Here is a 16,467-nt window from a genome sequence, read left to right as displayed (position 1 = left end):
TCAGAATGATCCAAAACCAGGAAATAAAACAATTGCATTAAAGGTGATGTTAACACTTTATGAGGTAGCTAACATAGTGTTATCTTAATGTTTGCAGGTGCTCCAAAATGATGTATTAGCTCATCAGTCCACAGTGGAAGCTGTTAATAAAGCAGGAAATGACCTAATTGAATCAAGTGCAGGAGAAGAAGCAAGCAGCCTTCAGAACAAACTAGAGGTCTTAAATCAACGCTGGCAAAATGTTTTGGAAAAAACAGAACAAAGGAAGCAGCAGCTGGATGGTGCCCTGCGCCAGGTAAATAAGAGACCATATTCTGAAACTCTCTATAGCCTTCAAGACCAAAATAGCATGGGATTCTTTCATTGGTTTACAGACCCCTGCTTAATTTTTCTGCCTTAAGGAGAGTAAAAATAAGTGGGATAAAGAAGAGAGCTGATGAGAACACAGCTCTCTAGTATTTAATGTAATAATAGCCTTATCTCCTGGCGTGCTCGTGAAGAAGAAAAGCAAGGCGAACCTAATGGCACCTGGCTGTTCTTAAGAATGCATAGAGAGGCAGCAGGCTGAACTGCTTAAACCTTGCTTTCTGCTTGAAAGTGACAATGTTTATGGCCCGAACTTAAAACTCTCTATCACTCTAGGCTAAAGGGTTCCATGGCGAAATTGAGGATTTGCAGCAGTGGCTGACCGACACGGAGCGCCATCTGTTAGCATCTAAACCCCTGGGAGGTTTACCAGAAACAGCCAGGGAGCAGCTTAATGCCCACATGGTAAGTGTATTATTTCCTACAGCTCTAGCCTCGGATGAAGAAACTGACCGTTTTGTATGGGCCCTGGTGGCAGAGGGTTTATAGGACATACAGTTTGACAGCAGAAATCTCTATGTAATAGTGCTAGAAACACCATTTATTGATTTAACTTTTCAAGTCAGAACGTATTCTTTATTTCAAAGGTTGGTGTGTCAGTATATGAAAAGAGGTTTTAGAATTTTAGAGCTTCTTTAGAAGTATACCTTCCCCCATAAAGTGATAAACTTGTATGGATAGTAATAAACATTGTGTAAATTCAGAAGTATTGCTCATTGAGTGAAAAGAGAGATCCCTAAAGTAATCAGAACTGACTTAAAAATGATTGTTATAATCATTGTATTTGCACCTGGTTTCTCGGAAGGCTGGAAAACATATTTTTGTTCCGTTAAAACCAAGTTACTTAGTTGTTTTAGTGGTGATAGGAGGCCCCTGCTTGTCCGGTCTGGAGCATGCTGCCTGTGGCTGCTCCTGCCCTGATTCTGTGGCCCCGTCAGCGCTGACGCACAAGGGGGAAGAAACCATTCAACGCGAGACTCGGGCTTTCTTTCATAGATACATGAACGAGCAAATTAAATTTAGACTGCCTTCGATTTATTGACATTTCTTAGTCATTTCCCATTATAATTCAGTTCTGAAAGTGCTAAGAAAAAAAGTCTTTTAGATTTTGAAGACTAATCCTCTAATTTTTACACACGAGAATTTCCATCAGAAATATTTTTAAATTACTCAAAGACTGATAATTAGTATCTTATGAAATAAAAGTAGAAGTAATTAGAGATTTGATGAAAGAAATGAGCCACTGCACATTAAACTCTGTATTCTTTAACAGATGTGTAACATTGTTGTAGGAGCTTATTAAAACTCACTTGGAAATAATTTTCAATATTTATAGGTACTGTGAGAAACATAGTAGTGTTAACATCTTATTCATATCATGATTACCATGAGCAGTTAAGATGAATCCTACTGATCCAGTATGGAATTTTCTAGACATGTTTAGTGTACACTGCTCACAAAATTCAGGGATCAGGGAGCGTGCAGATACTCCAGTACTTTCAGCCTTCTGTACAGTGCGTTTCCACCAATGAAATAAAAGTTGGTTGTGCATCTCATTTGCATAATTGAACAACTTTCTTTGACTTGTTTGCTTTTCTGATGTTCTTGTTTAATAAAATCAAATGCTTTTTTTATTGCTTCATATTCATTTTGAAATATCCCCTAATTTTTGTGAGCGGTATACATTATTTTAGAAAATTATTGTGTCTGTGGTTTTATTGTTACAGTTATAGTTTTTTTTCCTGCCCCAAGTGACCATTAGTTCACTGAAAAAGTAATTGACTTGGGAGTGCTTGTTTTTCCATAGAACCTGACTGACTTCCAGATACATGTTGTTTTTCTTTTGGGGTTGTTCCCCCACACACACCCAGGTGAGAAAAGGGGGACAGACAGACAGACTTCCACATGCACCCAACCGGGATCCACCTGACATGCGCACCAGGGGATGATGCTTGGCCCCTCTGGGGCATTGCTCTGCTGCAGTCGGAGCCATTCTAGTGCCTGAGGCGGAGGCCATGGAACCATCCTCAGCGGCTGGGCCAGCTTTGCTCCAATGGAACCTTGGCTGTGGGAGGGGAAGAGAGAGATAGAGAGAAAGGAGAAGGGAAAGGGTGGAGAAGCAGATGGGCACTTCTCCTGTGTGCCCTGACTGGGAATCGAACCCAGGACTTCCACAGGCCAACCCAGCATTCCCAGGCCAACGCTCTACTGCTGAGCCAACCAGCCAGGGCCCAGATACATTTTTTACTTTCCTGGAAGTACCTATGTAGCAATTACAGTGTTTATTAAATATAATTTTAATGAATTCTTTTATTTTAGTTCATTTTTAAATAGAGAGGAAGGCAGGAGGGGAGGGAGAAACAGAGATTTTCCCTCTTATTCATGCACTCATTGGTTGATTCATGTATGTGCCCTGACTGGGGATGGAACCTGCAACCTTGGCATATTGGGACAATGCTCTAACCACCTGAGCTACCCAGCCAGAGCTGAATTTTTGAATAAACATGCCTGGAATTAACCTCTAATAACTAGTATTTTTAACATGTTAATTTAGAAGAATACAAGTAAAAAATTGGAGAGCAAAGAGCTTATTTTTAGAATATTTTACTTTTAGGAAAATATTAGGTATTAGCTTTTGTGGTTTTGGTGGGGTATGTAAAATAAATTTGGTATAACCTGACGTAATTTACCAGATTACAGAAATTCCAAGATTTAAGGAATTCTAAAGTTATTGATATTTGTAATACATTTTTAATAATTTGGTTGTGTTAGAATTGAAAGGACCCAAAAAACCTGGACTATTATGATTTCTTCAGATTTAGCTATATTTAAAAGTTTTGCTTTAGAATTAAAAGTTTCTAGTAGGAAATGATGTAAATATGTTTAGAAAGGGTTTTTTAAGGCTTAAGAAATCATAGAGTTTGGGGGGAGGGGAGAGAGAGAGAGGGAAAGGGGGAGGGGGAGGGGCACAAAGAAAACTAGATAGAAGGTGACAGAGGACAATCTGACTTTGGGTGATGGGTATGCAACATAATTGAACGACAAGATAACCTGGACATGTTATCTTTGAATATATGTATCCTGATTTATTGATGTCACCCCATTAAAAAAATAAAATTATAAAAAAAAAAGAAATCATAGAGTTTTGAGGCAATGAAACAGTTCTGGAGTTATTGGTAATAGTTGTACATCCTTGTGAATATACTAATAAAACACTGAATTCTGCACTTTAATAAAGTGAGTTCTTTGAATTATATTTCGGTTGTAAAATGTTAGGCATAGATTATATAAGTTTTCAGTGGAACTATGATTTGACCTACATTACATTTGAATCAGTGGACTACAACTAGTTCTAATTTTTAATATGAACGTAACTTGTTTCATTGATTTTAAATTCTGATTTTGTTTAAACAGTATTTTTTATATTCTTTGTAGAAGATACACACTCATTGTAGCTGAAAGCTTTAAAAATGTTATAAATGAGAATAATACTCTCATAGTACTTACTACAAGTTTGGCTTTTGTGATTCCAAAGTGAATGATTAACTTAAATGTCTTAGTACACTGAGTCTTGACTTTCTAGCTACTGGATGTCTTCTGAGCCCAGAATTACATTACACCAAAAAATATTATAGTCATTATATTATATAGGCCAATGAGAGACTTAGAACCTGCTTTACAGAGCAGGAAATTGAGGCTCAGTGAGGTTAACTTACTTGCCAAAGGTTACAGAGCTTATAGGTTACTGTACAGCAGTGATTTTCAACTATAATGGACTGTCAGTTGAAAACCACTGCTATACAATGAAGACTTTCTTGATAATATTTCAAATATTGTTTCACAAATCTTCACATGCTGAAACGGATTGATGATGATAGCATTTGCTTTCTCAATAGATAGGGCATGGCTATAGGTGTAAGTGTTGTTTCAAAATAGAGAAGGTTTGAATGTGTCAGGGTTATTCTGTATGCTGGATAGAGATGAATGTATAATAAAGGGCTTGGGATTGAGGACCTGGAATAATAACTCTTAGCTGTTATTCTCTTAAAATGTTATAACTTGGTTGGGGTGGGGGATATCTCAATTTAGGAAATCTGTGCTGCCTTTGATGTTAAAGAAGAAACATATAAGAATCTGATGCAGAAAGGCCAACAGATGCTTGCAAGATGCCCCGAATCTGCAGAGACAAATATTGACCAAGACATAAATAACTTGAAAGAAAAATGGAAATCAGTGGAAAGCAAACTCAATGAAAGGAAAGTATGTGCCTTTATTAATATAATAGAATGACTGTTTTAGTTGTTTGATTTCATGGGTTTTTCCTTATCTCCGAGTAACATGATCAGTGGAATTTTAATGATCCGTGTTTGAATTTTCTTTGTGTACATCAGGAGGTTTCATAGGGGTCAGTTGAAAATAGTATTCTATCTTAACATAGAAGAACAGAGTTAAAGGAATCTGTTCAGAGATAATGGAATATCGTAGATCACTGTTACTGGGCATATTTTAATATTTGTGAACCACTTGAATGCTGGATTGTTAAATAGTTCTGTTCCAATCACACTTATTTAACTAAGAGTGTATGTAGGAGGGTGGAGAAGGGGAGATCAACAGAATGAGATAATTATTTATGTATAATAAACACTTACATAACAAAGGTCCATGAAACAGGATTAAAAAGACTACTGATGCTATAAGAAAAATAATAGAATAGGAATACTAGATTGTATGCTCTCACTGACAGCATAAATATATTTCATAGTATTGTGATCCCCAAAATTGTGTGATTCTGAGTTTTCTTATTATAGATTCTGTTTAGTAATTGTGTTCTATGGTTAACTGCCCCTTTACGTCAGTTTAATGCATATGTATATTAAAATGTTTTTAGCTGCAGTAAGATGCTTCTTACTATACTTTAGGGGTTTTGGTCTGCCACTATCTTAGTTAAGATCCATTATACTTATAAACTGTTTAAGTAATATAGCTTATGCATAAACAAAGTAGAGATAGAAAAGAAATATGCCAGAGAGTGGTTTAGGGAAAGGGTTGGGGGCAGGACTCTTAAATATCATCAAATACTAGATAATCTTTCTTTGCAGACTAAACTGGAAGAAGCCCTCAACTTGGCAATGGAGTTCCACAATTCTCTCCAAGACTTCATCAACTGGCTTACCCAGGCTGAACAGACCCTAAATGTAGCTTCTCGGCCAAGTCTTATCTTGGACACAGTCTTGTTTCAAATCGATGAGCACAAGGTATGCTAGCATATTCCAATGGCTAGCATTCTGATTTCAGACCTTTTTAGGCAGCAGGCTGTTGTAACGTCAAAAACATGAATATGATAGTATGAAAACTTTCATTTGGCCTTTAAAATAGTTTCAGCTTATATGACCCTAGAAGCATTTCCAAGATAGATCAGTTTTTCATTTGTTTCTGATTTTACTCTTTTTTTTTGGGAAAGGTCTTTGCCAATGAAGTAAATTCTCACCGTGAGCAGATAATAGAGCTGGATAAAACTGGAACCCACCTCAAATATTTTAGCCAGAAACAAGATGTTGTCCTCATTAAGAATCTCCTTATCAGTGTACAAAGTCGATGGGAAAAAGTGGTCCAGCGGTTAGTAGAAAGAGGAAGATCTCTGGATGATGCAAGGAAGAGGGCCAAGCAGGTAAACCTTTATAAAGATTCTCTGCAGTTGGCAATAAATCAGCTCGGCTGTTCAAATAGATGTCATTATTCAAGTACTTTTATTGCAGGCTGTATTAGTGTAACAATCCCGGCATGGAGCCAAGGTGTTTCTTTCCTAAAGGGGCCATGGCCGAAGCTGGGATGATGACATCTCTTTTGACCTGACAGCAACTTCAGGCCCTGGGGACTGATCTGGAAAAGACTGGTTATAGTTTGACTTCATAGGCAAGACCATTATCGTAAGGCCCCAAAAGAGGCTCACATTTTTGTTATTGGGTTTGTCTTTTTTTTAATCCTTTCAAATTTCACTCTCATACTTAGAGTGAGACATCATACTTTATTAGATTGCTACTTTCTGTTTAATTCATAAGCCAAACTTTCTTCAAGTTGTCACAGCTGAGAGCCAGACATTTAGCCTTCGAGGCAGCTTTCTAAAGAACACAGTCTGAGTTGGTTGGTACTCCTCACCTCTCTGAGTCTGTATACTTTGTTAATATTCTATTCTGTACCAAACACAGAGATGTAAAATCATGTGTCTCTGTTCTTCAGGGGAGAGAAATATGCACCCACCTTGCCTGGTCTAGATCAGAGGTCGGGAACCTTTTTGGCTGAGAGAGCCATGAATGCCACCTATTTTAAAATGTAATTCCATGAGAGCCATACAACAACCTGTGTATGTTATGCATTATCCAATAAAAATTTGGTGTTGTCCAAGAGGACAGCTGTGATTGGCTCCAGCCACCAGCAGCCATGAACATGAGCAGCAGGAAATGAATGGATTGTAATACATGAGAATGTTTTATATTTTTAACGTTATATTTTTTAATAAAGATTTGTCTGCAAGCCAGATGCAGCCAAATCAAAAGAGCCACATCTGGCTCATGAGCCATAGGTTCCCGACCCCTGGTCTAGATCTTTGATTTTTACTAGAAACCAGGAAGTGTAACATTGAGGCTGAATTTTATTACTCTTTTTGTTCCATTCAGTTTCATTTATCCATCCTTGGTGCTGGACTCTATTGTTGGGGGCCTCGGCTCAGTTGGGTGATATAAAAGATGTTTGGGAGTCTAGAGTTTCAGTGTTTGAAGCTATCGACATACAAACATTTTTAAAGGCTTTAGAAATGACAGATGACACTGTTGGAGGATTACATGCCATCCCTTTCTGAGTGGGAAGTAGGATAATGTAATGTTATAAGTGCGTTTCTGGAATGGAACCGGTCTCTAAGGGTTTTGTAAGGCAGTATTAATGATGAGCCTGACATTTTTCTCTCTACATATGTAACAGTATCATCTGCAGTATAGGCGTTTTTGAGTTATGAGCATCTAGCTTATAAAAATCTCTCGGATGCCAGAAGCCAGTTGTCCATTATCTTCCTCCCTTTTCCATTTAATCAAGTTTATTTTCTCAATTTGTTTAAATTTATAAGGATGTTCTGCTGGTCTCAGTGCAAAAAGTATAGCATTTCTTCTCTTTGTATGACTTAAAAGTAGTTTTGAGAGGGGGACCAGCTTTAGGACCTATTTGTACCATTATACTTACCATCCACCTGTTACAGCCAAAGTTATTTGTAGTAAGACTACCTAACACTGTGACTAGCTGTAGCCTTGTTTTTATTCTAATATCTCAGTTTGACTCGCATCTTGACCATCGTTCTCTGACTTTGACATTACCTGGGCCTGTGCCGGCCTCCGTGTGTGAGTTGACCGGAGTGGTGGAAGGCATGTGCAGGGAGAGCAGATTTGGGGTGACATGATCTCTGGGCACCGTTGCAGCTTTGTGATTCGTGCTCTTGTACTGTTTTTGTGAGAGGTGTCTTTTTGTTATTTCATTAGTAATATGCTTTGATATAAAACAGATTTTATTTTGATTACTTAAATCTTTGCTATGTATCTGTTTACTTTAAGTTTATTATAAGAAATAATTTATAACCATTTTAACAATTTGGTCTCCAAAAATAGTACCCATGAGATCTCAGTGGTAAACAGAAAACAGGCCCCTGTATGTAATTAAATATATGTAGCACCAGACTATTTCAAGGTTGTAGATGACAAAGAGAATTATATTTTGTTAGAACACAAGTATTGTGGATGCTCTTACATATTAAACCAATATGTGAGGCACAGGCATTAATTTGAGGATTGTGATAGCAAACATAAAGATGTTAAACTATCTTTGTATTAAATAGGAATCAAATGACCTCTTTTTGTGCATGTTACCTTCTAAAGCCAGATTACAAACTTGATCCTCTCTCTCTCGTTTTGTTCTTTTTCTTAACATAAAAATTAAATACCTTAAAAGTAAACCCGGATTTGTCAAGAGACAGCAGGAAGCAAATAAAATTCACTGAGAGTTTATGTTAATTATTAAGCAAAAGAAAGGGGAAAAAATTCTCCCCGGTACTCCGTAACATTTTCATTTTTGTTAAACTTTATGTGCTTGAATGAATTATAACAAAGTGACCATCGGGCAGGACCGCAAAAGCCAAGTGTTAACAAAGCAGTTTGTAATCTGATGAAACCACTACTCTTTCCTTCTTCAGGAGAAATGTGAAATTAATAATTTTCAACATTTCCATTAATATTAATGTCTATTTAAAATATGTGTATTAGATTTTAAGTATAGTGAGTATATCAGAAAATTTTCTGGATAAAATGTGAATTTCTTTATAGTTCCATGAAGCGTGGAGTAAACTTATGGAGTGGCTAGAAGAGTCAGAAAAGTCTTTGGATTCTGAACTGGAAATCGCCAATGATCCAGACAAAATAAAAACGCAACTCACGCAGCATAAGGTGAGTCAACAATTAAGAAAGACATATTGTGGCCCTGGCCGGTTGGCTCAGTGGTAGAGTGTCGGCCTGGCATGCGGAAGTCCTGGGTTGGATTCCCGGCCAGGGGACACAGGAGAGGCGCCCATCTGCTTCTCCACCCCTCCCCCTCTCCTTCCTCTCTGTCTTTCTCTTCTCCTCCCACAGCGAGGCTCCATTGGAGCAAAGATGGCCCGGGCGCTGGGGATGGCTCCTTGGCCTCTGCCCCAGGCGCTAGAGTGGCTCTGGTCGCAACAGAGCGACGCCCCGGAGGGGCAGAGCATTGCCCCCTGGTGGGCAGAGCGTCGCCCCCTGGTGGACGTGCCGGGTGGATCCCGGTCGGGCGCATGCAGGAGTCTGTCTGACTGTCTCTCCCCGTTTCCAACTTCAGACAAATACAAAAAAAAAAAAAAAAAGACATATTGTGTCTTTATATATTTCACAATCACCTTTAAATTCTTAGTTGATTCTGTGATTCATCACTAGAGGAAAGAAACGTTACTCAATTTGAACAACATGAAATTTAAAACCAATTGTCCTTCACATTGGTCAAGTGGCATAGTATCTTCATGCTGCAGGGACTGTTCCGTTATGATCCCGGGTTAATTGATAAAAGAAAACAAACAACATTAAAACTGGAAGTCCTTTCCAGTCTAAAACATATAAAGCAGGGGGCCCCAAACTACGGCCCGTGGGCCACATGCGGCCCCCTGAGGCCATTTATCCGACCCCCGCCACACTTCCGGAAGGGGCACCCTTTTCATTGGTGGTCAGTGAGAAGAGCATAGTTCCCCTTGAAATACTGGTCAGTTTGTTGATTTAAATTTACTTGTTCTTTATTTTAAATATTGTATTTGTTCTCGTTTTGGTTTTTTACTTTAAAATAAGATATGTGCAGTGTGCATAGAGATTTGTTCATAGTTTTTTTATAGTCCGGCCCTCCAACGGTCTGAGGGGCAGTGAACTGGCCCCCTGTAAAAAGTTTGGGGACCCCTGATATAAAGGATTGTAGGGGTTCGAACATTGGCATTTCAATTTTTCACAGTTGTTTTGTATTTTCTTTCATAGGCCGTGTAGAAGATAATTTTATAATAAAAAATAATATACTCCGTTCCTGTTTGTCCCTATCTATCCCTCTTTCTGACTCTCTCTCTCTGTGTAAAAAAATTTTTTTTAAATATATATATATATATTTCTCCAAATAGATATTTTTAACAGTACATTGGGAAAAACTGATTTATTCTGCCTAAATTGGCATTTTGTTATGTATGTGTGGGTATATGAAAGTCTGTCCTTACCCTCAAAGACACTAGTCAGTGGCTTCCTTGTGTAGATTAGAAGATGTAGAAACATTGCATTTTGTATTTTCTATGCCTATTAGGTGGCATTCAAAGCACATTTCCTCCTCTTCCTAAAATCTATTCTTGTCTTTCTGTCATTCTTTTGATCAGCATTCAGGGTAAGGATGTGGGTAAAAAAGTGTTTCCTGAAAAGTTTTACACTTTTAGGCATCTACATAGAAATCATTGCTTGAAATATGGTAATTTACAAAAGAATGGAAAAAATTGGGGTGATGTAAGGTCATCATCAGAAAATTCTAGCTATTATCTGCACATTGATTGCTTCCATTGGTGAATCTAACTAACCTTGAAGGGTTACGATCCTTGGATGATGGAAGGAAACATATTAAGCATCTGTTTTTGGCTAGATGAGGGCTTATGAGTGGCGTGGTCTGCTGGCACGCTGTGTCCCTCTGCTGCCACATCTAATATTGGCAGTGCAATGATAGTGAGCAGCACCTTCATTTCTTCCCTTCTGATGGAAAAATGAGAACCTCCTTCTCAGTATAGAATGTTTTATTTGAACTTGATTATAGATGTGTCATACAGTCTTAAGAAAGTGCATTGAATATTTAAGTTAGAGAATCCTAGAAATAAAAATATGCAAGGAGTGATATTAGATTCTCTGTTTTCCCTATTGCCATAATCCCTATTTCTTTCAGACAAAGATACAAGGTACATTATGCCAATTTAAAAAGCTGTTTTTTCTGTTCATTATTTGGGTTGCTTTTGTCTTTAAAAAGTATTAACCTATCCGGTATTCAACTATAATATTTATTATGTATCTACTATATGAAGAAAATCTGTCAATGCTATGATTCTAAAACTAACATTCTGTTAAAATAGCAAATATTTACAGAAAACAAACTAAAGAAATAGTATTACATTGTAATGATGTTCATTGCTAAACAATTTCCAGATGTAGTTGCCTCTTAGTACAAGACAAAATAAATATCTTAGTCATTATAAGACACTTAAAGTGTCTTGTTTTTAAAGACAATAAAAACATCAGATAATTGTAATGATGTTATTTTGGAAAATTATACATTTGCATAGCATTTTACTCTCTGGGGTGATTCTAATGTGCTTAATACAGGATTTGGAATCACTGTATTAAGTATACCTGTAATATTTTATGAGCTTATAAGCTGCCTACAAAGACTGTATCTCCGCTCCAGAAATGCTTATTATAATTGAGTGTAGAAAGAATAGAATCCACCCTTTCCACATATATACACACCAACATGAAGATTAACAATGTAAAAAGTAGCAAAGCAGATGTCATGTTAGCAATATAGCCATTTGGTGCTTAGAAGAATAATCTGTGAATTTTTGAGACTTCAGTATGTCATTTCTAAGGTGGGGAGGAGAGAAGTGGTGTGAATAGAAGGAACAGTAGATCCAAACATAGGGAATCTATAGATGTGGTCCTTATTTGTCCCTCATCCTCGTTCACAGATAAAATTACATGTAACATTACTGTGAATTAAAAAATGTGTGACGATAAATGTTTGACTAAAAAAAAAAAACCTGTAAATTTATATATTATTGAGTCACTCCATGTCCTTACTAGACCTATAGTTATTCATACTAGAATGTTAACTACATTTTCCTCCCTAAACCGTGGGATTTTCAATAGTTTATTAACAGTTCCATCTTATAACTAGCACACTGTTTTTGGTTGCTAGCTACAAAAGGTTCAGGATTTGTTTTGTTTTGAAATGATTTTCTTGGTAAGGTAGGTGCCTTTGGAGACACCTGGCTTCTCAGAAAAATAAATCCTTCAATTTAAAATTTAAAGAGTTCCTATCCTGATGTGTTCCTGTGTAGAGTATAACACTACACTCTCTGATTGGACGCCATTTATTTAGGGATGCTTCTTTTAATGTCTCTTACCTATTTGATTATTAGTCCTGAATTAAATGCACACTGATTTCTTGTTAAACATACAGGAGTTTCAGAAATCTCTGGGAGCCAAACATTCTGTCTACGACACCACCAACAGAACAGGACGTTCTCTGAAGGAGAAAACCTCCCTGGCTGATGACAACCTGAAGCTGGATGACATGCTGAGTGAACTCAGAGACAAGTGGGATACGATCTGTGGAAAATCCGTGGAAAGGTAGAATGTTCTTAAGGCAGTTTGGTTTTTTGGGCGACCTCTTTCAGATGTACAAGAGTCGTGCTCTGCAGGGACATTTTAGGACCCACAGATACATCCTTTGCCTGGTCCTTTGTACCTCCATTACGCTACCCCCTTTTCATAGAATCTGTACTGAGAAGGCTTTGCTCTTCGTTATTATTTTTGATTCACTCAAAAGTGAGAACCTTCTCCAAGCTTCTGTCATCGCACACCTGACCACAGCAGTTACTTTCTCACTGTCTGCCCAGCTCTGCTATTGCCCTCTTTCTTCCAGTTTCTACAGAACTACTCAGGTGGTCTTTTTAAAATGTAAATGGAAGCTTGTCGGTCCCCTTCATATGAACTGAAGTACAGGCTCTTACTGTGCGAGGTCTCCTGGTCTGACCCCTGTGTTCCCTTCCGGCTTCCATCCACTCCTTCCTGATCTTCCTCTCTCTTACTGCCCTTCAACTGTGAAGGCGCAGGCTTAATTTAAGAAAGTACAAGAGTACTGAAAGCATTCACACATCTTAGAAATGTTTTCATTGATCCTTAGTCTAATTACTTTCGTCAGTATCAAGATTAAATAGAATATCGTATTCCACACTAGGGAAATTCACAGGAAGTATTTTTGTGTTTTGTTTTGTTTTTAATTTTTAAAATCTGCTCCAGTCTCAAAAGGTCATGCTTTTTACAATGTCATATAGTCAGAGAAATGGTTTTTTTTATATGACATTCTTGAAAAAATAAAAGATGAGTGATGGCAGACAGATCTGTAAGTGCCAGAGGTTAGAGACTGGGGTCGGCAGTGACTTTGAAGAGAAAGCACAGGAAAATTTGGGGGATGATGAAACTGTTCTGTGTCTTGATTATGATGATAGTTACATGGATCTATCTATACATGTGTTAAAATTCATAGAACTGTGTACCCCAAAACCTTGATTTTACTGTTTGACAATTTAAAAGATAAATTACTGAAGGGTCTGTGCTTTCCAGAGGGAATTTTCCTGGAACAGATACCATGTATTTAAGGAATAAAAAAGAAAATTGTTGTTACTTTCTAAGGAAGGCAAAGAAACAAGCAGTGATGAATACCAATATATCGTTTTTTTCTCTTGAGTACAGCTCAAACTTCATAAATGATTTTTAGATGTTAGGATGTATTGGCTGTTTTTTTTTGTTGCTCAGATTGATTTTTCCACCTTACCTCCCCCAGACAAAACAAATTGGAAGAAGCTCTGTTATTTTCCGGACAATTCACAGATGCCCTGCAGGCCCTCATTGACTGGTTATACAGAGTTGAGCCCCAGCTGGCAGAAGACCAGCCCGTCCATGGAGACATTGATTTAGTGATGAATCTAATCGATAATCACAAGGTATTGTTATCTGGGACATTTTATTCATCTCATTTGATTATTCTGATTTTGTGTGTGTGTGTGTGTGTGTGTGTGTGTATATATATATATATATATATGAAACTGTGACCACTTAACTTAGACTTTTAAAATCTTAGAGACTATATATCATACTACGTAACAGTCTTTAATATTGAAATGCATGTATATTTGAGCAGACTCATGAAGTCAACCAAAAAAAATGATATAGGGAAATTATTTTATTACCAGTAAGATGATTTTTTTTTTTAAATTTTCATATCCAAGACTTTTTAGAACTTTGAGAGTGATTTCATTCTTTGGTGCTTTAAAACATGTTTCAAGAATGCTTGACTATCTTTTTTTATTCATTTAAATAATTATGTAATATAATTTAAGATCATTCATTCAGTGACCTGGAACATGGTCATTGCATAAGTGGATAGATTTGTGACATGATCTATAGTGGTCATGATCAGCTGCTTTTCTTTCTTTCTTTTTTTTTCACTATTTTAACCTTGTCCCTTGAACTACAGAAACTTATGGGATAACAGCCTGTGCTGCGAAGGATTTATTACTTCAAAAAAATTGATTTCCTTACAGTCTCCTGATATGTGTGTTAAACTGTTGTGCCAATCAAAGGCCGTGTTTGAGACCTCCGGTTGTAGTGGAGTGTTAGGTCCTAGACTATGTCAAGCGCTGTGTTAAAACTTACGAGCCTTAAACACAACATGAGGCACTGTACCAGTGTCGAATGGTTACAGCAGAGTTGAATTTCTATATAGATATCTTATACTATTGTACTTGAATTCATGGTATAGTTACCCTCTGCAATTAAATTCAGAAAATTTGTTTCATTTAAAAATACTCTTTTTATACTTTCCTGGTTATGCTATTTTGATCTTACTGTTTTTTTTAATGTATAGTTGATCCTTTTCCATATTTGGTTCCCCTCTGCTGGTTATATTATCTCATTGTATCAATAAAGGAGAGTTTGTTCTTTTGAATATAAGAAAATAAAAGAATTAATGAAGAACATTGGACAGACCTGAAAAATTAAAAATTTTAAAAATTATGCTGCTTTGCCTATATTAAAACAAATGTCTTGTGCATGATGAATATAAACTTTTTCATTCCCTGGCATTCATTCAATGAGTAATGAATAGTGTAATGTTACTTTTTACATAAATACCATTTTTGTAAGCTCACTGTCTAAATATTTACTCCCCTAGGCACTTGCCAGGTTTTTTATATATTAAAGGTCATCAAGAATGAATTAATCATTTAGCATTAGTAATACAATTGGAAGGCTCAAGTACACAGAGTACATTGGAAAGTCTACTCAGAACTATCGGACTAGTCCTGTTACAAATAGATTATTTAGACACGGTGCTGTATATGAACGTGTGTGTCATGTGAACATGTGTGTATGTGTGTGTCTGCAGGCACATCTCACTTAACACTATTAGACTGAAATCAACAAAGAATTTGTCACACTAGTTTTGAATTGTTTTTGATGGGCTCTCTTTTTTTTTTTTGATTTTTTTTATGTTTTTTTTTTTTTAATAAATTTTTATTAATGGTAATGGGATGACATTAATAAATCAGGGTACATATATTCAAAGAAAACATGTCTAGGTTATTTTGTCATTAAATTATGTTGCGTACCCCTCGCCCAAAGTCAGATTGTCCTCCGCCAACCTCTATCTAGTTCTCTGTGCCCCTCCCCCTCCCCCTAACTCTCTCCCTCCCTCCCTCCCTCCCATGTCCTCCCTCCCCCCACCCCTGGTAACCACCACACTCTTGTCCATGTCTCTTAGTCTCATTTTTATGTTCCACCAATGTATGGAATCATGTAGTTCTTGTTTTTTTCTGATTTACTTATTTCACTCCTTATAATGTTATCAAGATCCCACCATTTTGCTGTAAATGATCTGATGTCATCATTTCTTATGGCTGAGTAGTATTCCATAGTGTATATGTGCCACATCTTCTTTATCCAGTCTTCTATTGAAGGGCTTTTTGGTTGTTTCCATGTCTTGGCCACTGTGAACAGTGCTGCAATGAACATGGGGCTACATGTGTCTTCACGTATCAATGTTTCTGAGGTTTTGGGGTATATACCCAGTAAAGGGATTGCTGGGTCATAAGGTAGTTCTATTTTCAGTTTTTTGAGGAACCACCATACTTTCCTCCATAATGGTTGTACTACTTTACAGTCCCACCAACAGTGAATGAGGGTTCCTTTTTCTCCACAGCCTCTCCAACATTTGCTATTACCCGTCTTGTTGATAATAGCTAATCTAACAGGGGTGAGGTGGTATCTCATTGTAGTTTTGATTTGCATTTCTCTAATAACTAATGAAGCTGAGCATCTTTTCATATATCTGTTGGCCATTTGTATCTCTTCCTGGGAGAAGTGTCTGTTCATGTCCTCTTCCCATTTTTTTATGGGATTGTTTGTTTGTTTGTTGTTGAGTTTTATGAGTTCTTTGTAAATTTTGGATATTAGGCCCTTATCTGAGCTGTTGTTTGAAAATATCATTTCCCATTTAGTTGGCTGTCTGTTTATTTTGATATCAGTTTCGCTTGCTGAGCAAAAACTTTTAATTCTGATGTAGTCCCATTCATTTATCTTTGCCTTCACTTCTCTTGCCATTGGAGTCAAGTTCATAAAATGTTCTTTAAAACCCAGGTCTATGATTTTAGTACCTATGTCTTCTTCTATGTACTTTATTGTTTCAGGTCTTATATTTAGGTCTTTGATCCAT

At 37.0% G+C, this 16,467-nt stretch overlaps 1 protein-coding gene across 13 annotated transcripts in view; it reads left to right on the top strand.

Moving 5' to 3' along the window:
- DST (dystonin) overlaps positions 1-16,467 on the top strand; it is a 508,664-nt gene that overhangs the window by 463,093 nt on the left and 29,104 nt on the right. For all 13 annotated transcript variants that reach the window (XM_066252929.1, XM_066252970.1, XM_066252888.1 and 10 more), the window contains 8 exons: positions 98-295; positions 643-771; positions 4,456-4,626; positions 5,466-5,621; positions 5,828-6,034; positions 8,727-8,846; positions 12,154-12,323; positions 13,540-13,699. In XM_066252929.1, the coding sequence (XP_066109026.1) occupies positions 98-295; positions 643-771; positions 4,456-4,626; positions 5,466-5,621; positions 5,828-6,034; positions 8,727-8,846; positions 12,154-12,323; positions 13,540-13,699 (1,311 nt within the window). The remainder of the gene's footprint in view (positions 1-97; positions 296-642; positions 772-4,455; positions 4,627-5,465; positions 5,622-5,827; positions 6,035-8,726; positions 8,847-12,153; positions 12,324-13,539; positions 13,700-16,467) is intronic.

This window comes from Saccopteryx bilineata, chromosome 1 (genome assembly GCF_036850765.1).
Source record: "Saccopteryx bilineata isolate mSacBil1 chromosome 1, mSacBil1_pri_phased_curated, whole genome shotgun sequence".
NCBI classification, from domain to species: Eukaryota; Metazoa; Chordata; class Mammalia; order Chiroptera; family Emballonuridae; genus Saccopteryx; species Saccopteryx bilineata.
Note: the sequence above shows the minus strand (reverse complement) of the source record. Positions and strands in the feature narration are given on the sequence as shown.